This window comes from Meles meles, chromosome 4, assembly GCF_922984935.1.
Source record: "Meles meles chromosome 4, mMelMel3.1 paternal haplotype, whole genome shotgun sequence".
Classification (NCBI taxonomy): domain Eukaryota; kingdom Metazoa; phylum Chordata; class Mammalia; order Carnivora; family Mustelidae; genus Meles; species Meles meles.
Window position 1 is genome coordinate 153,520,305 of NC_060069.1, and position 20,634 is coordinate 153,540,938.

Genomic DNA, 20,634 nt, shown 5'->3' on the forward strand with positions numbered 1-20,634 from the left:
ACTTATTAACAAAGATGTGAATGTTCAGTTCATGTACGAATTCAGGTGACCGAGATCCATATGCAGAATGACCCTCAGGCTCTCAGTAGGTGATTGGAATTCAGACTCCCCTGGTGGGGTTTGCTGAAGGGGATCACAGATCTGTTCCCACCTGAGGCATAAAAATGCCTTCTGTAGCCCATCTCCCTCTTGATGACTTTTTCTTACCTTTTTTTTAAGATTTTATTTATTTATTTGACAGCACAAGCAGGGGGAGCAGCAGGCAGAGGCAGAGGGAGAGGGAGAAGCAGGCTTCCCACTGAGCAGGGAGCCCGATGCGGGGCTCGATCCCAAGACCCTGAGATCATGATCTGACCAACTGAGCCGCCCCGGCATCCCTTTTCCTTACTTCCCAAAAGAAGAGTGTTGACTCTTAACAACTTTTAGAGACTTTTAATCTTTACTGTATGTCATTCTTTTCATTGTGTTTTATGTTTTCATTCCTTGAGTTAACTCTGGCAATATAGGATAATTTTCTGTGAAACTTAATTGTCTTTTTGGACACTTATGTAGATGTGGATCATTTAAAAGATGGCTAGTGGTGGCAGTTTAATTGGGAGTAGTTGTTCTTATCATTTGTTTTTTCAAATAAAGTAGATCGGTTTTTAAAAAATAAATCATCTTAACATATTTTTATTTATTTATGAATAAAGATTTTATTCATCTATTTGACAGCAAGAGAGATCACAAGTAGACAGAGAGGCAGATGGGGTGGGGGTGGGGGAAGCAGGCTCCCTGGTGAACAGAGAGCCCAATGCTGGACGGATCCCAGGACCCTGAGATCATGACCCCAGCCGAAGGCAGAGGCTTAACCCACTGAGCCACCCAGGCGCCCTCTTAACATTTTGAATATCTAGACTAAAAGAAATGAAATCTAGATGAAATTTTTTTTTTTTAAGATTTTATGTATTTATTTGAGAGAGGAGAGATAGAGATAACAAGAGAGCATGAACAGGGAGGAGAGGGAGAAGCGGGCTTCCTGGTGTGTAGGGAGCCCAGTGTGTCCTTGATCTCAGGACTATGGGATCATGACCTGAGCCAAGGCAGACACTTACTTGACTGAGCCACCCAGGCACCCGAAGGGATGAATATTTTTCAGGCAGAAGAGTTGAAAAATGAAACAAGATGAAACCAGAGAGGGAGACAAACCGTAAGAGACTTTTAATCTTAGGAAACAAACTGAGGTCTGCTGGAAGGGAGCTGGGGGTGGGTGAATGGAGTGGCTGGGTGACAGACATTGGGAGGGTATGTGTTGTGGTAAGTGCTGGGTGTTGTATAAGACTGATGATCACAGATCTGTACCCCCGAGTTAAATAATACATGATATGTTAATTTAAAAAAATTAAAATGAGGTTAATTGTCAAAATGCACAGGTGTGGTTTGCATAAAAAGTCGTTTCCACTTGCAAAAATCTTTTTTGCTTATTAAGCTTATTTGAGAGAATATGCATTAAAGCTCATTGCACCTGAAACTTAACATAGCACTGTCAAATCTACTAAAATTAAATTTAAAAATAAAAAATAAAAATGAAACCCTGGGGAGGAAAACACTCATTGTAGGTTACACTTGACCATTTCTGAGTTCCATTTTTAAAAAAATTTTATTTATTTATTTGACAGAGAAAGACACACGGAGAGAGGGAACACAAGCAGGGGGAGTGGGAGAGGGAGAAGCAGGCTTCCTGCTGAGTAGGGAGCTGGATGTGGGCCTTGATTCCAGGATCCTGGGATCATGACCTGAGCCAAAGGCAGACGGTTAATGACTGAGCAACCCAGGCGCCCCCTGAGCCATTTTTAAATGTGTAAGCTCATTTAATTAATTTTCACAGCTTTAAAGGTTGTAGAACTATATCGTAGCATAGTCTCCATGGGAAGGTGGGTAGAACCCCACAGAGGAGTTGGTGCTGTCTAGACGAGTATCTGTAGAAATAAACTCTGTTTTCTGACCTTTTTCCCCCTAACGTCTTTTTAGGGGAAACGTGGGGCATGAACTCATGACCCTGAGCCAGCCAGGTGCCCCTTCCCCTAACATCTTTATATGACATAATTTACACTACAAAATTCACCCTTTTAAATGTATAATTCACTGGTTTTTAGTGTGTTCACAGAGTGGTGCAATCATGGCCACTATCCAATTCTAGAACATTTTCCCCACCTCAAAAAGAATCCCATTTGATATCCAAAGTACATATCCTGGCATTCAGACTGAAAATTACCTCCTGTTTCCTATAAGTAAAGCGTTACACAGTAGAAAGTATTTTACTTTTATACAAAACCTAGCCAGTATTCCCAGGTTACTCCCTGTAGCTTGGTAAACAAGTTTTGGTTCCATTTGGTCTGCTTGGTTTTCTTCTCTTTTGTTTGCCCCAGGATGACGGGAGCTGACGGGTGTGGGTAGGAAGGGTTGTTGAGGAAAGGCCCTTTTATGGTCAGAGTCATTCTTCGACCTCGATGTTGGTTTACAGGGCACTAGCTGATATGAACAATGATGGACGAATGGATCAAGTCGAGTTTTCCATAGCTATGAAACTCATCAAACTCAAGCTGCAAGGATATCAACTCCCTTCCTCACTTCCCCCTGTCATGAAACAGCAACCCGTTGCTATTTCTAGCACACCAGCCTTTGGTAAGTCTGAAATGGACTTGGTTCCTATATTTCATTGTAGACCTTAAAAATTCTTTTTCCTCTTTTTCCCCTTTTCTGTTTGTAGCCTTGTGGTATTCTAGGAGGCAGTTCTGTCCGAAAAATGATGGTCCTGGTCCTCTGCAGGCAGATAATGCTGGAGGAGAAGACCATGTTCACATTCCAACCCTAGCATGTGTTAAAGAACAGAAGTTCACCCGAGTAAATTTGAAGTTGTAATTGGGTTTATTAAGCGGTTCCTGAATGGGGCAGCACCCTGTGGAGCAAGTAGGGGGGAGCTCAGAGAGGTTGTCGGAAGTGGAAGGTGTTACCGGAGGGAGGGTGGGGCCAGAAACTTGTTAGCCAATGAAAAGAAAGGATGGTACCTGGGAAGATCATTTTCCCTGGAGGGGAAGGTGGGGGGTCTTATCAGGTCAGTTACTTCATTTTCCTTTGGGGGATGGAGAGAGGGCGGATGGGACAGCTGACCTCACTGGTCCTGATTCAAAAATTTATGACTGACTGCCCAAGGCGGGGTTGCTGGGAGAGGTTGACTCTGCCCTTAGTTTGGGTGTTAAGTCCCAGGTTTGGTGACTTGGCCTGAGTGACACCATTTGGTTCCTGTGGTTTTCTTTTTAACAGGTGCTAGTAAACAAAATGAAAGCAAAGGTTCAGACTGTCGGGGCGAAAGGAATACACTTGCAGTCTGCCACTGCATTTTCTGACTTTTCATTGCCCTTACTACACCTTTGACCCTTGACAATGCCACATGCTTCCTTTTGGCTTTCTGTTTCCAGAGCCTCTTTATTTTCCCCTGCGTACAAACAGCTCCTTTGGATAACGGTATCTAGCAATATATTTTTAAATTCATGTATTGAGACAACTGGCCCCAGTAAATTCTTCCTTGGAACAAAATAAGGAAGATGAAATAAACAGTATCTCAGCTAAAAACACAGCTCCATAAAAAGATACCTTTTAGCCAGGTGTTTTTCTTAAAAACGAATCAGGAATTAATTGACTAAGATCACCAAGAGTTCTGATTTCTTCTGTTCTCACCCTAGACTTTAAAGATTACAGTAATCAGATCTAATATCTGATTCCTGAGAAAGTTCTTAGACAGTTTTAACAAAACACAGAAGTTGTGGCTCGAGTTTCCCTTTCTTCCTCCTGGTAGATCAGATGACAGGTGATATGGTGAAGTAGGTTTGGAAGGGGCAGTCGGTAGCAGTGCAGGTTGTCTCTGATGTAATTAATGATAAGCTGAGATAAAGACATACTGCGGTTTCACTGAATAGCTTTACTCTTAAAAACAAACTGTGCCTTGCCTTTGTTTTGGTGACGTTTAATCACAAGACTTGTGGTCATAAAGGGAAGGGTGCAGGTTTGGGGTCAGGCAAGGATGGTGGTGATCCAAGAGGAAAAAAGAGAAACTCAGGAAATCACACATGGGCAAAAGCTAGGAAGAGCAGACGTGAAGAGGACGGATTGTCCTCTCCATGTGACCAGGGCCCTGGCTGGCCTTGTCCATTGTGTGTTCATAGCCCGAAGCCCTTAGCCAGCCAGCTTATTTAAGTGCAGGTGGCTCTGAATTCCCTGACGGTCTCTGTAGCCAACCTTTGGTCAGGACCCATGGGTTAAAACAGCTAAAGGGTATTTGGTTTTCTTTTGGCTTCCCTTCCTGTGCTGCAAGAAGATACCTCAGGGGGGACAGAGAGTCGAATAACCTGAGGCATCCCATTTCCTCTTTTTCCCTCAAACCCGGGGGTCAGTGATTCTCCCTCTAACATTTAATATGTCTTCTCTGATTCCATTCTGCAGCAGAGTCCCTGTTGCTTTATTTCTATGAGGTTGCGGCCTCGCCTGCCCAAGGGCTTTACTGCCCTTAAGTAAGCTGTCCCTTCCTCCAAGGGAGCCTGGAATTTCTTTTTTTTTTTTTTTTTTAAAGATTTTATTTATTTGACAGAGAGAGAGAGAGATCACAAGTAGGCAGAGGCAGGAAGAAGCAGGCTCCCGGCTGAGCAGAGAGCCCGATGCGGGGCTCGATCCCAGGACCCTGAGATCATGACCTGAGCCGAAGGTAGAGGCTTTAACCCACTGAGCCACCCAGGCGCCCCGGGAGCCTGGAATTTCTGAGCCACCATTCTGCCATTCAGTCCTGAGCCCCTGAAGCCCCGGGGCTTCTCTACTGCCTTTCCTCCCCCTCCTTTTCGCCACATCAGCATCCTCAGTAAATTATTTCCAAGAGGCAAATCACCAGGGAATGACAGAACACGAGTACGTTGTGTCCTAACCAGGTTTGCTTAGCTTTGCTCAAACACTTGACCTTTGCTAGTATTTCTAGTTCTACCTCTCAGCTCAACCCGGATAATTTTTTTTTTTTTTTTTTTACACTTATGTGGCTACTCGAGAAGAAAATCATTTGTTACTGGGATCATTACTTTCTAGTTAATAGTAAAAAGTATCAGGCCAGGCATTTCCTGGCCCTTTTACATATTATACCTTCAGGTATTGTATTTTATTTGGTCGCAACAGTAACTCTAAAATCTGCAGAAATTATTAGCCCTGTTACATGAATGAGAGAACCGAGGTCACACAAAGGTGAACAGTTGGCTTAAGACTATATTCCTAAAAAGGGAAGTTGAGCCTCTCCAGACACAATTTTTCAAAGGCTCTTGTTTTCCTTACCACCTTCTCTCTAACCACCTTCATTCTCACCAAACCATAGGTGTGGCATGGAGCATCCCTGCTCCATGGCTCATGGTCTGCATGGGTGCTGAGGCACGTGTTAACACGTGGAATTAAGGCTAGCTGTGGGTTGAGCAACTGTTTTGTTCACCTCTCCTGTTAAGGAGAAGAAAAGGGTCTGTAGCCAGTGGTGCTGTGACTTGCCTAAGGGTAGCGAGCTGTATTGTAGGAAATTCTGTGAGTGTGCCGGGTATGTTCTTTCAGTGGAGGAAGGAGTATTACACACAGAATGATTCCTTTTGATTATATATTCACCTGTTTCAGGGGGATTTTGTCTTTTGTTTAAGTTTTTTTTTTTTTTCCAGATCCCATGGTTTTATTAGATTAAACCATCATTACTATTTTTATTATTTTCTTTTTTTTTTTAGAGTGTAGAGGGACAAAGGGAGAAAGAAAGAGAGAATCTTAACTAGGCCCCATTCCCTGTGTGGAGTCTCTCACGGGGCCCAGGCTTATAAGTAACCCTGAAATCATAACCTGAGTCAAAATTAAGAGTCTGGCTCTTAACCAACTGAGCCACCCAGACACTGCAGATTAAACCATTATTTTTAAACCCCAGCTGTGTGTCCTAGTTGCTGGGAACAGGTTGGTAAGCAGGACATCATGGACACACCTGCTACTGTGAAGCTTCTTGTTAAGCTGGGGAAAGTAAGCAAGTAGATGAACGGTTTCAGGGCAAGATAAGGGCAATCAGTTCTGTGAAACGGTAATATGATAGAGATGCTGATGGGAGAAAGTGATCGGGGCAGAATTCTCTTTGGAGAGATGACTTTGAGCTGACCTAGAGATGAGAGCCCTGTGAAGAACCAAGGGGAGAAACTTTCCAGGCAAATGGAACAGCAATTAGCAAAGGTCCTAAGGCAAAAATGAAGTTGGTATGTGCAAGAAGCAAAAATGAGAGCAAAGCAGTGCTGGCTGAGGTATTGGTAGGCCTATGGGCAAGGAGATAGGGCAAGAGCCAGATGGTTTAGGGCCTAATAAAACCACTAAGGAATCAGACTTGTTTTCTAGGGGCAGTGGAAAGCTACAGAGAGCTTATAGGTAGGGGAGTGCATGGTAGATAGACATTTAGAAAACATAATCTTCGTTATCCGAAGACTGGGTTGCAGGGGAACCAAAGTGGTATCAGGAAAATCAGGAAGGAGGTTTTTGCTATGGGCAAGAGGTAATGGAGTTTTCCATCTGGGTAGTGATAATCAATGTGGAAGATAGAATAGGAGTAGGCTCCTTGTATCCTATATTTTGGAGGAAAAGTATATCAGGCTTTAGTCTCGCTGGGTGTGAGAGATTTAGTGGATTTCCAGGGAGGCGGCTGAATCCATGGGTCTGGATCTCAGAGAGAGACCATCAGCTCTGGGAGAACTGGAATGTGTATGGCATTAAAAGCCCTGGGACTGGATGAAACATCTTCGAATGCGTAGCTGAGCAGTCAGAAGACCTGGGACCAAGCCTTGGCATGCTGTGACATTTAAAGCTGCCGTAAAACGGGGAGAAGCAAGAGGAGGTTGGTTGCCCAGTAGCAAGAACATTTTTCAAGGAGGAAGCAGTTCTGTTATTTGAGTTGCTTCTGTGAGAATCAGGAAGAATGGGACACAACAGTGACTGGATTTGGCAAGATGACCTTGAAAAGCAGTTTCTTTGGAGTGGTCCAGACGAAGCCTCATTGGAGGTGTGGAAGAGGGGAGAGTTTGACTGTGAAGGAGAGAGACAGCTGGAAGAGCCTGTCAGCCTTTCTAAGGCTGGCGTGTCCAGGATGGGAAGTGCCCCTGGATTTTTATTTTTATTTTTAATTTTTTTTTCTAAAAGTTTTATTCATGTATTTGACAGACAGAGATCACAAGTAGGCAGAGAGGCAGGCAGAGAGAGAGGAAGGGAGGCAGGCTCCCTGCGGAGCAGAGAGCCTGATGCGGGGCTCGATCCCAGGACTCTGGGATCATGACCTGGGTCGAAGGCAAAGGCTTTAACCCACTGAGCCACTCAGGCGCCCTGCCCCTGGATTTTTAAAAGAGAGAGGGGAAAACCCAATGGTTGAAGAGAGGTGGGAAAATTTCAGGAATTAAGATTGATTTTAAAGATTTTATTTGACACACAGAGAGAAAAATCACAAGAGAGGAAGGCAGAGAGAGAGGGGAACTCGATCCCAGGACTCTGAGATCATAACCTGAGCCGAAGGCAGAGGCTTAACCCACTGAGCCACCCCAGGCGCCCAGGAATTAAGATTTAGCATAGTCAAGAGAGATGGTATCCAAAACACAGCCTCTGGCAGATTTATTTCTTCAGAAATATTTAGAAAGTATTCATTCAGTAAAGGTAGTCAGTTGGCAAGAGGATGATGATCTTTGGAGCAGCTATTTTTAAAAAATGTCCAACAAAGCTTCCACCTGTGACAAATCCCCACACTGTGGAGAAATGACTGGGAGTGGAATCAGTTGAGCAGGGCAGTGACACAGACACCAAAGGAGGAGAAGGTACAGACCAACGTGAGGGTGGAGAACAGAGGCTGGAAATCCCAGGAAGCAAGGCGCACATAAAAATGACTTTCGGGCAGTATCAAACAAGGTCAAATCCCACACGAAGTTATTATTAGAAAAAGGAGAATAAAGAGCCGACTAACACCCCGTGAACAGTGACGGCACTCCAGTAACCTGTGATTTCCAAAGCTAAAACATATTAAGAAAATGACACACATCGTGGAAGACCAACCCAATCAGAATTTGAAAGCCGCGGAAATAAGGTGACAGAACTCAGGAAAAAGGAGAAAGGGGAGAATAAAGTCATTTCAGAAATGGAGACCAAACTAGAAGCAACTCAAGAGACCTATCCCAAGAGAAACAGAAGGTGAAAAGAGGACGATTTCAAGAATGAAAACAAACTTAACGAGGGATAATAAGGAATTGAGAAAAAGTGACCAATATTGAAGGCAAAGGAAATTAAATGTAAGGGAGATAGAGTCCCTAAAGAAGAAGACGGAAGCAAGGGACGAGAACAAATGGCAAAGACTAGTTGAAGGATTTGAAACTGTTTGAAGGAGGATTTCATGTGCTTGAGAATATCAGCCTGGAGAGACCAGCGCTAAGATAAATTCTAGTAAAATAAAAAATTATTTGGGTATGTAGAAAAAGGAAGCACATGACTTACAAGGAAAGAAAATTAGAATTTTTCTCCAGCAGTGCTTTATCTCAGAAGGAAATGGTGACATAGTTAGGATTATCAAGGAACTACTAAGCCAAGAATTTTGTGTCCAGAAGAACCAGGCCACCCAATTTTCCAACTCTCAGACACTAGTTTACTGTCTTATAATTAAACTCAAGTCTGACGGTAACGGCTGGAGTTAGCGTCCCATTCTGAGGATGGAAGGGCCCAGTGCCCTCACTTCATGCTTGAGTCACAAGCGCTGGGTCCCCAGGGTACCCATACTTCTCTCTGACTTGACTACAAAGTCCGAGGCTCCCACACACCCTGCTTCCCCTTTCTGTAATTTGCTATAACAACTCACAAAACTCAGGGAAGCATTTACTTAGGTTTGTCAGTTCGTTATAAAGGATATGAGGAAGGAAACATACAAATGTGTAGGCACATGAAGAGGTATAGAAGGGCGAAGCCCAGAAGGCTCCTAAGTGTGAGAGCTTCTGTCCCCATGGAGGTGGAATGGCCACCCTCCCAGCACGTGCTTGTGTTTTCCAGCGTAGAAGTTCTCCGAACCCTGTAGTAGGAGTTTTTATGGAGCCTTCATTATACAGGTGTGATTGCTACATCCTTCCCGGGCCATTGATTAGCTCCGTCTCTAGCCCTTCTGTGCTCGCCTGAGGTCTGTATGGAGGTAGGGAGGGGTGGGATGGGATTCAAAGTTGTGCCCCACTGACCATGCCGTGGTTTTGCCCATGACCAGCCCTTGTCCTGTATCTGTTTAGGGACCCCGCCACCAAGTCTTCTTATCCGAATACAAAAAGACACTCTTATCACTCCAGAAATTCCAGGGGTCTTAGAAGCTCCTGTGTCAGGAACCAGGGGCAAAGACCAAATGTTGTAACAAAAGATGTTCCTATCGGTCAGGAAATCACAGGGTTGTAGGAGGTCTGCCAGGAACAGGAACCAGGAACCGGGTTGGGCGGGGGGTGATAAGCAAAGACCAGATATGTATTTCTTATTATGTCACAATACCATAAATTCAGACAGAGAAACAAAAAAGGAAGGAAGCGTTTATTTAATTTTATGATTTCTTCACTCTGGTTAGAATGCTCCGTAAAGAGAAATTTCTGTGTCCAATGTTTTATTTCTCTTGAGGTTCAGTATGTAAAGGAAAGGCAGGATAGAGGTTTGATTTCTTTTCCTCTTATTTTTTTTCTTTTCCTCCTTTATTTATACCAGTTTTCAGAATAAATTTATTACCTATGATGGCCAATTAGGATTTTTGGTTTGTTTTTATATATCATTATGAATTCATAAATTGAATTTTGTTTGGTGGTTTTCGTTCTGTTAGTTACGATTCTTACTGATCCTCAACTTTGGCCCATAGGTCCCTCTTCAAGTTGGGTCTTGTGCCCTTACGATGTGATCCTTGACATAATTTTTGGTATTCTCCAAAGTGATTAATCTGAATTTTTATATATATATATATATAGTTTTTTTTTCTGAGTTTATATTGTAAATGGAACTATATTACAACTGGAACGTGATTTGCTTCTTTCAACACTCTTGGATTAATTATCATTGAATGTGGACAAGTGATCCCGTGTAAATTTTGTTGGGACTTTTCCTCCCTAGGAATACGAGGTATCGCCAGCATGCCACCGCTTACAGCCGTCACTCCGGTGCCGATGGGATCCATTCCAGTTGTGGGAATGTCTCCACCTCTAGTATCTTCTGTTCCTACAGCGGCTGTGCCTCCCCTGGCCAACGGGGCTCCCCCTGTCATACAGCCTCTGCCCGCATTTGCTCATCCTGGTACGTGACCTGCTCAATGCACAGGCTGAATTTTTACGTGTTTTACTCTTCCTTCTTGCTGAATCTTCTTTCTTCACTTTCTGATTCTCTTCGAGTGGCATTTTGTTCCGGAGGAAACTATCTTCCTTCTTCAAACTTAGTATCTCATTTTTTCCGACTTATTAAGTGGGCTGTGCTAGGCCAAAGAGGAGCAAAGGAGAGTGAAATGATGGATCTGGTACCGTTATGGGCAAAGGTGAACTCGACAGCTAAAAACCAAGAGCGTAATTCCCTTTCCAGGGCTTGACAGGAGCAAGTGAGATTTGAGCAGTAATTGAACATTTTCTATTTCCGTGTGTCAGTTACTACTTTTCTCCAGCTGCTAGGAAGGAATTGCTGATAAACAGCCCATTCCCTTAGGAGTTGGATTATGTGGGGGGGAGAAGAAGGAACATTGTATATACCATTTTTATTTTCCTTCGAGGAGGCACAGTGAATCAGGTGGAAGGGAGAAGGACATTGATTAAATGGCTAGATGCATTAAGGATGGAGTAGTTACCCTCTTGCTTCATTGAAGGAAAGGATTAGAAAGTTCCTGGTGTAGCTAGTTTCATTTTGAGACTTAACTGGAAGGCTTTTCCCATTAGTGAAAAGAAAGCATAAACTGTAGATGTGGTCTACAAATCTAGTAAATTCTTATCCAGTGGGGGAAGTATTTTTTTCCAAAGATTTTATTTATTTATTTGAGAAAAAGCAGGGGGAGGAGCAGAGTGAGAGGCAGAAGCAGATTCCGTGCTGAGTGTTGAGTGTTGAGCCCGATTTGGGGCTCGATCCCACGACCCTGAGATCATGACCGGAACCCAGACCAAAAGTCGTGTGCTTAACTAACTGAGCCATCCAAGTGTCCCTGGGGGAAGTTGTGTGTTTTTTTTTTAAGTACTTCGGCTGTGTCTGTGTAATTCAGTAGTGAGGATGACCTGGGTTTTAGCTATGGGTGATGATTGTATTTGAATCATCATTTCTCTGCCCAGCTATGTGGGTTTATTACATCTGTCAGGATCTGTCTTTGAGTTCATAGCCAAAGAATCTAAATATGCCACCGTTTTTTGTTTTCGTTTTTGTTTTTTAAGATTTTCTTGTCCCACGTGGTTTACTTTTCATTTGTGACCATGTCTGCAGATAGGCTGACAGCTGAGAAAATTGTTGGCAGTTGCTTTTCTAGTAGTATCTGTGAATCCACACACTCTGTCTCATTTCTTTTGGGGCTGATGGTACATGTTGCAGGATTAGTGGGCGGGGTGAGGAGGATGAGGCTGTGGCTCAGAGTTTTTCCCTGGGACACCGCTAACTGGGCTGAATTAGAATCAGACATGAGAGCTGGCCCTCCCTAGCATCCCACGGTGTCAGGGTAGGCCCGCAAGGCTCTGACTTTCCGGTTCTGCTAATCTGGAACTTCTGCTCCTTTAGCACAAGTAAAGAAAATGCCATATCCTCTGTATTTAAGCTGTTGTTTCTTTAGCTGTCAGGATAGATCCCATAAAATTTGATAGGAAACCTTTAACAAAGAGTTAAATCCATGGATTGTAAACAGTTCTGCTTAGTAAGGTGATTTTCAGCAGAAATGAGCAAATGTGGAAAATTTTTTGGAAGGGGCAGGGAGCGAGGAGGGACTAACTCTTTCGGAGTCCTGGCTGATAAGGGAAGAATAATTTTTGCCTCAGATTTGGTGACTGTGTATTCTCATTTTCATTAGTAGGGAAATGTTTCTTTTCTTCCTAGGATTAAAATTTTTCAGCATTTATTTATTTTTACAGCAGCCACATTGCCAAAGAGCTCTTCCTTTAGTAGATCTGGTCCCGGGTCACAGTTAAACACTAAATTACAGAAGGCGCAGTCATTCGATGTGGCTAGGTAAGTGTGCTTGTTTTCAAATGGGCAGTTGGGTTAAAGCTATTATCTGATTAACTCCTAAAACTGAAAATGAATTAAGTACTTCTTTATTATCTTCTATTTTGTAGGATGCCAGTAATTAGTTCTGGGTAATGTTAGCAGGTTTTATCACATACATGTTACAGAGATGATAAAGAACATGAAATTTCTTCAAAAAGCTTTGGGTGTTTTTTTTATTATTTTTTTTTTTAAAGATTTTATTTTATTGATTTGACAGAGAGAGAGATCATAAGTAAGCAGAGAGGCAGGCAGAGAGAGAGAGAGAGAGAGGAGGAAGCGGGCTCCCCGCGGAGCAGAGAGCCCGATGCGGGGCTCGATCCCAGGACCCTGAGATCATGACCTGAGCCGAAGGCAGCGGCTTAATCCACTGAGCCACCCAAGCGCCCCATGGGTGTTTTTTTTAGCAAGGAAAACAAATAGGTACCAGTTTTACTCATGTTTAAAAATACTGAAATCGAACTCCAGGTAGGGGAAAAGAACTATTTTGTATTAATCATTTAAGTTTATGATAAAATTTTTAAAATGAAGATTAGAGCCACAATTTGTCTTATTTTTAATTCCATCTCAGATAATCTTGTGGAATCTGTGTGGTTTGCTACTGAAACCTTATGTAAAACCACCTTTTCTGAAATGAATTAGTTCAGATTAGTGGACAGTCATTACTAATCAAGTATGTGGCCCAGTTTTGCCAAAGCTGATATGACCTTACTGCTTATATTTTGACCAATCTTGGTTTCATATGATCTTCCTTATTTTTATTTCCTTTTACCTCTTAATTTTCCCCTTGCATACTGTTGCACTAGGATGAAAAGTCTCTTTGTAAGCCGTCTCAGAACTATTGCAGTTAAAAGGGGACATAAATGAAGATGTTTCCATCTTTTCTTGTTTTAGTCCTCCTTAGAAATCTTTCCTAAGTAAACCAAGTCATTCTCCCACTTTCAGGAGAAGAGTATATAGAACATAGCTGAACAATGTATAACCCTTTCTAAAATGATTTAAAGGAAATCCATACACTGAAAAGCATCATGCCGAATGCTGATTTATGCACAGTATAGCTCTTGGAATGCTCACTGTCTTCCCTAAAAGCTGACTCCATTCTTCTATGTTGTAGATAAGGAGGAAGCCCAGAGTCATTTGGCCCAAATAGCCCAACTCAGAAGTGGCAGAACCAGGAGTTGAACTGAGTTCTTTCTGATGTTAAGGCATGAGTTCCTAACCATGCAAACCATGTATTTTGCTCTGGGAGCTTGGTTTAATGGTGGTGAACACAAACTGGCATTTGTGTTCCACTCAGTTAAAGTTTTATTCCTAAGATTCCAGAACATTATTGAGCATCTGTATGCCAAACACCTCATTACTCCCACTCAGCCCCCACGACCACCTGCGGTAGATACTGTCCCAGAATCGTGAATGAGGAAGAAAACCCCGAGAGGTTAGAATCCTCACTGATGGTTTACATTTTACCACAAGGCAGTGCTGAGATGTATCCTAACACTGAATTCCTTCTTTCTTAGTCTTTCTCCTTTACCGTGCGGAAGTTTGCGGTTTTCTGTCTCTTCCACGAGAGATTTTCAGATCTGTCTTAAAATTGATTCGTGACAGAAGAATGAATAATCAGTATCGGCAAACATTAATGCTTTTAAGACAACTGGTGCTGGGGATTTTTTGGGTAGTCATCTTTTTAATAATTTAAATTTCCAGCAGATTTTTAGAACGTGGCATCTAGTTTTTGGTTACCTGTTAGTGAGGTGTTCAGTGCATTTAAATTTTCAGAAAAGTCTCAGCAGAAAACTTGGACTTGATAAGTATAATCTGGGGCAGCTTCTGTGTGCAACACCCTATATTCCTGGGGTGCAGGGGAGAGATAATTAGCTTTTGACAAGTAGGCAAGAGTTGGAATCAGCAAAATATTAGTTAGTTTAAAATGAGAGAGGTGTTGAGGAATTACTCACAGCCGAATCGATCTTGGTAAGTGTTTTTTATTAAGCTATGTGTAAGAATTGAGAAAGTGGATATAATTAGATACTTTTCAAGTGTTGGGGAGTTGTTTACTATGCTTTATGGAGTGTGTATTACAAACATGAGTGCATAGATAACATATATAAATGATGACCAGGGGGGTTAGTTTATTATTAAAATTTTGCTTTTATAGATGAGAAATAGATATTTTTGTTGAAATCAAGGGAAATTACAAATGGGACATTAGTTATAATCTGCCCTGGAAATGGAATGGCATTTTTTACTGAGAGCTTAGCCGTTGTGTTTAAATTGTCTGGTTTAGACACAGGCTTGATAGTTGTTGGAACTACCATGAGACCTGATCACTAAGGAGGTGTAGACCCCACTGACTGCTGGTAGCTGTTTCCATGGCTCAGCAGGGAAAGGTCAGCCCTGGATTGCAGGCGAGAAGGCAGAGCTCCTTCCATTACTGCCCCCTGATTTGCCATGACCCTGGGTATGTTCTGTTCACTCTCCATTTGTGGGAATTGAAACTTCCAGAATGAAATGATTCCCCTTCATTAAGAAATTAATGTATTTTGCCCAATAGAAAGTTACAGATATTAAAGAATGAATACCTTTAAAGGAAGTTAATGTGTTTGCTATCAGTATTGCTTTTTAAGCCAAAAGAGAACTGTCCTAGAAATTTAGAAAAGCCTGGGCACTAGCCTATAACTTCAGTGACAAGGAGATTTTCTATATTTTGTAGAACCTTTAAATTATGATTCGTATCAATAACTTGGAACTGTCACTTGGTCTGCTGTGTTTACCCTCGATTCTGGGGGGGGGGGGGGGAAAGCATGTCTATTTTGAGAGAAATGGTTGTAACCTTAAAATATAGAAATACTCATTACAGAAAATCCAGAAGTAGTGATTAGAAAGTGAATAAAATGGTAAAGCTGTTTCCTCGGGACGTTCTTAGTTCACTGGTGTTAAGGAATGTCAATATGTTCCTCATTGTTCATCCTCTTTCCCCACAGTGTCCCTCCCGTGGCAGAGTGGGCTGTCCCGCAGTCATCCAGACTGAAATACAGACAGTTATTCAATAGTCATGACAAAACTATGAGTGGACACTTAACAGGTATTTACAAAGGAGAATTAATTTAGTGAAATGTGATTTTGATTCCAAATGCAGATTGCTTCCAGATGTTGGACCATAGATAGTCTCCAAATGCCTTTCTCTATTTGCTTTTTTTCCGGAACAGGGTTTTCATTGTCCTTCTAGTCTTGAGTTCTCATCTCCTGATAACACCACAGTTACTTTCTTCTCCAGTGCCTCAGGCTTTGAGCCGGGTGCTTCTTGGTAAATGGAACACACACCCACAAGAAGTGGAACACACTTCTTGGTAAATGAAACACTACTATAGGCGCAAACTGGTTCAGGTTCTGAAGTCCCGCTTTGTACGCGAACTTGAACCCGTTTGCTCACAGAGCCCGTGTTTAAGGCAGTTTGCAGGCTGAAGGTAATTGGTTGGGGAGTTTTGAACCTGCCTCTGCCACTAACTAGCTTGGAGGTCAGTTTACCTACTTAGATCTTATTTCTTGTACAAGAGGTCAGAGTTAGGTTATATGAACTCTGTGGATTTAAGAAAAAAAAAAAAAAAAAAAGATTTGGTTATCTATATCACTAGAAAGGATTTTAGGATACTATCCAGAGGTGTTTCTAATGAGGACTGCTAAACACTTAATCGAGAATTATAAAGAAAAGTGTAACTTTGATAAGGAGAATAGATACCTCTGATCTGAACACTGAGAAGGGAAGAATTGTGGCTGCCCTTTAACAAATACAGAAGGAAGGAGAAAGAGTGAATTTTCGTGAAGTGGAGGAAGATATTTTAAATTTCTGAGTCTTACTATCTTTTTTTTGTGCTATCACTTATAATTGTAATTTTTACTTCCTAAAGAAAAGTTCATCTGTTAAAAAATATCAGGGTTGGGTGAGATTTGGGAGGGTCTGATCTAATCTTGAGCCTTATCCCTTATAAAAGGATCTCAACAGTCTTCTCAAATAAGTATATATTTATATCCAAGGGGGGGCAAGTTGTAATTATACACAAATTTTCTAAATGCCACGCTCACTCTGCTAAAATACAGCTTGTCATTTTTATACATACCGTGGGAAACCAGTCCTGCTTATACAGGCACTGAAGGAATATTCAGTAGTACAGTTTTTTTTTAAACATTTTATTTATTTATTTGACAGAGATCACAAGCAGGTAGGCTTGGGGGGTGGGGGAGCAGGCTCCCCACCAAGCAGAGAGCCCGATGTGGGGCTCGATCCCAGGACCCTGGGATCATGACCTGAGCCAAAGGCAGAGGCTTAACCCACTGAGCCACCGAGGCGCCCCCAGTAGTACAGTTTTAAGTGTAATTCTACATGGTCTGTTTCACACTAGTGCTTTGGACAGACCCAAAACTATGTTGTCAGCGAATCTGAGAACAATTCTTCTAAGCGTTGTTGGTGTTTGCTGTGAGTTAATTGAAATAGTATCCGATGTGACATTGAGGCAGCAGTCCTCTTTCTCAGCAGGATCTTCGTTTTATGAATGAAATGCAGTGTCTTCATCCCAGCGAGAATGATGCAAGGTCTTAAATATTTAGAACTTTTTTTTTTAATATTTAGAACTTTTAATATGTGAGGTAGACAGTAAAATTTGATATATACCCGCGTGAGCAGATTTTGTTCATGTTTATCTGCATACTTAACTCTCTGAGCTTGTGATACAAGCTCGTCGGCTGTGGGAAGTGAAGCTAATCTAGCAGCGGCACATTTGACCCCACTGATTACTTGGGTTCATTTAGCTGATACACCTGTAGTGGGGGGGGTCCCCCTTCGTTCCTTCTCAACTCGATGTGTTTGCTATTATACACTATTAAGAGAGACAGTTTTAAAAAACAGAGCCCGTTCTTTAATCAAGATAATGTAATATAATGCAGCTATGGAATTCTGACAATCCTCTCAATGCTAGCCTCTCAAAGAGGGATTTTATCAATCTTACATTCTGAAACAATGACTATGCTATTTAGTTATTCATATATTAATCACAAAGGCTAAAGTGTTAGGCGTTGTTTGAGATAAAGCATTAACTCTAATCATTTCTGCCTTTCCTGTGCATGCTTCCCTAGACGAACTTGGGTACCCACAGTAGGGCTTATGAACTGGGGATTTCTGTTTCCCCCGTAATGTTTCCACAGAAGCCAGTACCCCAAAACAGATATCCTTTTATGGATGTGGGCTTCCACAGGATAGTTCTCCGTACTCGAGAGTTTAGTTTTATGCTGTTCTGTTAGGCTCGGAGCCTGTGCTGGCCATGTCTTCTGTTTCACAGCCTGAAGACGTACAGGGTCCAGTATTAGAATTGCAGAAGACAGGGCACCTGGGTGGCTCTGTGGTTAAATCCTCTGCTTTCGGCTCAGTTCATGATCCCCGGGTCCTGGGATCGAGCCCTGCATCAGGCTTTCTGCTCAGCAGGGAGCCTGCTTCCTACTGTCTCTTTCTCTGCCTGCCTTTCTGCCTACTTATGACCTCTGTCTGTCAAAGAAATAAGTAAAATCTTTAAAAAAAAAAGAAAGAATTGCAGAAGACAGCTGTGGTCTTCTAGTGTGGTAGTTAGCAAATTTCTGTAGAGAACAAAACCATAAGTATATCAGGCTTACATTTTGTCTGCCACAGCTACTCAGCTGTGCCATTCTGGTATAAAAGGAGCCAGGGATCACGCTCCAGTGAGTGGGCATGGCAGTATTTCAAGAAAACTTCATTTACAAAAACAGATGGCACCAGATACGGCCTGTGGGCTGTGGCTATCTACCAGTGCTGCAGATCGTTCCCTGCACTTAGAGAGGAAGGAACTTAATTCTGAGAACGTGAAAGTACCTTTGTTAATGTCATATGTCATTGGGGAGCGGAAGCGTCAGGACTGGAATCCAAGTCTCCTGCTGCCCATCCAGGCCCAGGACGAGTTCTTTTTGTTTGTTTATTATTACACTTTTTATTGTTTATTGGTAGTAGGTCCAATACTCTCTTCCTTTTATGCAGTTCTGAAGTGAAGAGAATTGTTACAAGTATCAATTAAAGCATTCACCAAATTTGCTAATTCTACTTTAATATTCCAGCATGCTAAGTATAATATTAGAGACTGAACAAAATGATCAGTGTACTTTCCTCATTCCAGTGTACCACAGAACTTCTAGAGCTGTCCCATTAATTTAAAGAAGATTGCTTCTCAGAGACTCCCAGTACACAGACACTGATAGTTGTGCAACTACGCGTGCACGCACACACACACACACACACACACATATTCGTCCAACTAGGAATGTGTACATATGTTTGCCAAAACCTAGAAGGTTTGCTGTTCATAGTAGACTCAAACTGAAAACTATCTGAATGCCCATCAACAGAATGGATGCATAGATTGTTACATGTTCACAAAATGATACACCACACAGCACTTAGGGTTCATGTCCTACAATTACATACAGTATGTGGAACCAAATAAGCCAGACTTAACAAGTGCTCTTAGAAGTTGGGCTACACTTGGTTGGGGGGATGATTAGAAGGGAGCTGGAGCTGGGGTTCCTGCGTGGCTCATCTCGTTTAGCTGGTGAGATAGAGCCCTGCACTGGCTCCGCGCTGGGCGTGGAGCCTGCCTAGGTTTTTCTCTCTCTCCCATGCCCCTTCTACCCTGCACCTCCCCTTCTCTAAAAAAAAAAAAAAAAAAAAAAAAGCTGGTTTCGGTTTCTGGGGTACATTTCATAGTCTAGGTATGATTTACTTGACCATTTTCAGTTTAGAAAATTAAGCTGTATACCCGTACATGTGTAAAAATACATATGTACATGTTTATGTGTGCTTTTCTGGCCATATTTTATATGTAAATCAAGGTTAAATTTTGTCTATGATACTACCTACCATTAATTGAGCATTTTTTATGTGTGACCACTGTCTTTTTTTTTTTTTTTTAATTTATTTATTTGACAGAGAGAGATCACAAGTAGACAGAGAGGCAGGCAGAGAGAGGGAGAGGGAAGCAGGCTTGCCGCTGAGCAAGAGAGCCCGATGCGGGACTCGATCCCAGGACCCTGAGACCATGACCTGAGCCGAAGGCAGTGGCTTAACCCACTGAGCCACCCAGGTGCCCCATGTGTGACCACTATCTTAAGCTACATGTTATAGTTCCTTATTTGATGGAGCACAGACCCATATATCTGGAAAGGACGTCTGAAATGAGAAAACTGGGCCCAATGAATGAGGAAACTGCCTGCCCGAGTCTCGTGGCAAGTTCTTGAGCACTTCCTGTGCTGACACATTGGGGTGATTCTGAGAGGTCCCTAACAGCTACTGCTTGCTTTGCAAAAACACATCCACTTTTGTGTTTTTTAGATGAGGTGCCATTTGAAAAATGAAATAGCTGAAAGCAAAAATTTATACTTGGCAGTCTTCCCGACAAAGTTGTGACAGCTCTCCATTCCTTCGTCCGTCAGTCATCCCGGGACCACAACTTGAGAGTCAGTGATGGATAGAAAACATATTTATCTCTCCAGCACTGGTTTATTTCAACACTCAAAATTTCCCACTGTAGACTTTATCTGATAATTAAGCCCAGTTTCATGCCAGAGGTGAAGATATTTACAAGTACTTTAAGAAACGAGAGGTGATTTAAAAAGCAGAGTTGGAATTCCAGGCATTTTTTTATTGCTAACATAAGAAATGATTGTGATATTAGCCATTTGTGCAGCCTTGAGCAAGACCCCCTTTCTTTTTTTTTTTTTTAAAGTCTGTAACGAAACAGTTACAAGAATTGTCCTCTCTTAAGTCCTTCCCCCTGTAAGAGTCTCTCAGTCTTCTCTAATAGTGGTCCTGGTGGAGGCAGCAGACAGTGGCGGAAGATGCTGAGTTTAGAGACAATAAGTTCCAGCTTTGTAAATAAAAGCCTGATACAAATAGAGGTGATAATCTGGATCAAAGGGCAGGTTCCATTTTGGAACTTCGATCTCTTACATACTCTTTTTTCATTAAACATCCATTTAACAAGAATTTATCGAGTCAATGCTGGATTTTGCAGTGTGCATAATTTTTTTTTCCCCTCTTTTCATTGGGGCTTAATTTCCTTGTGAAAAAGCCCCTTGGGTACGAGCAAATACAGTTTAAAGCACTGTGATTGCATGAGATTGCGTAGTGCTTTATGTGCACAACACTGGGCTTCCTGGACAGTGACGATTTGCTGATTCATCTTTATATTTTTTCCCGGTTTCTGTTCAGGTCCCCAAGCAAGAACTATTCTTATGCAGTCAAGTTTGCCACAGGCTCAGCTGGCTTCAATATGGTAAGGAATGAAAAGTTCTTGGTTTGTATGA

The 20,634-nt window shown here is 42.1% G+C and overlaps 1 protein-coding gene across 11 annotated transcripts in view; it reads left to right on the forward strand.

The window, feature by feature from the left end:
* ITSN1 (intersectin 1) overlaps positions 1 to 20,634 on the forward strand; it is a 212,285-nt gene that overhangs the window by 80,998 nt on the left and 110,653 nt on the right. For 10 of the 11 annotated variants that reach the window (XM_046002823.1, XM_046002821.1, XM_046002820.1 and 7 more), the window contains 5 exons: positions 2,504 to 2,664; positions 10,171 to 10,350; positions 12,144 to 12,240; positions 15,258 to 15,358; positions 20,540 to 20,603. In XM_046002823.1, coding sequence (XP_045858779.1) covers positions 2,504 to 2,664; positions 10,171 to 10,350; positions 12,144 to 12,240; positions 15,258 to 15,358; positions 20,540 to 20,603 — 603 coding nt within the window. The remainder of the gene's footprint in view (positions 1 to 2,503; positions 2,665 to 10,170; positions 10,351 to 12,143; positions 12,241 to 15,257; positions 15,359 to 20,539; positions 20,604 to 20,634) is intronic. The other variant, XM_046002825.1, reaches the window with a different exon arrangement.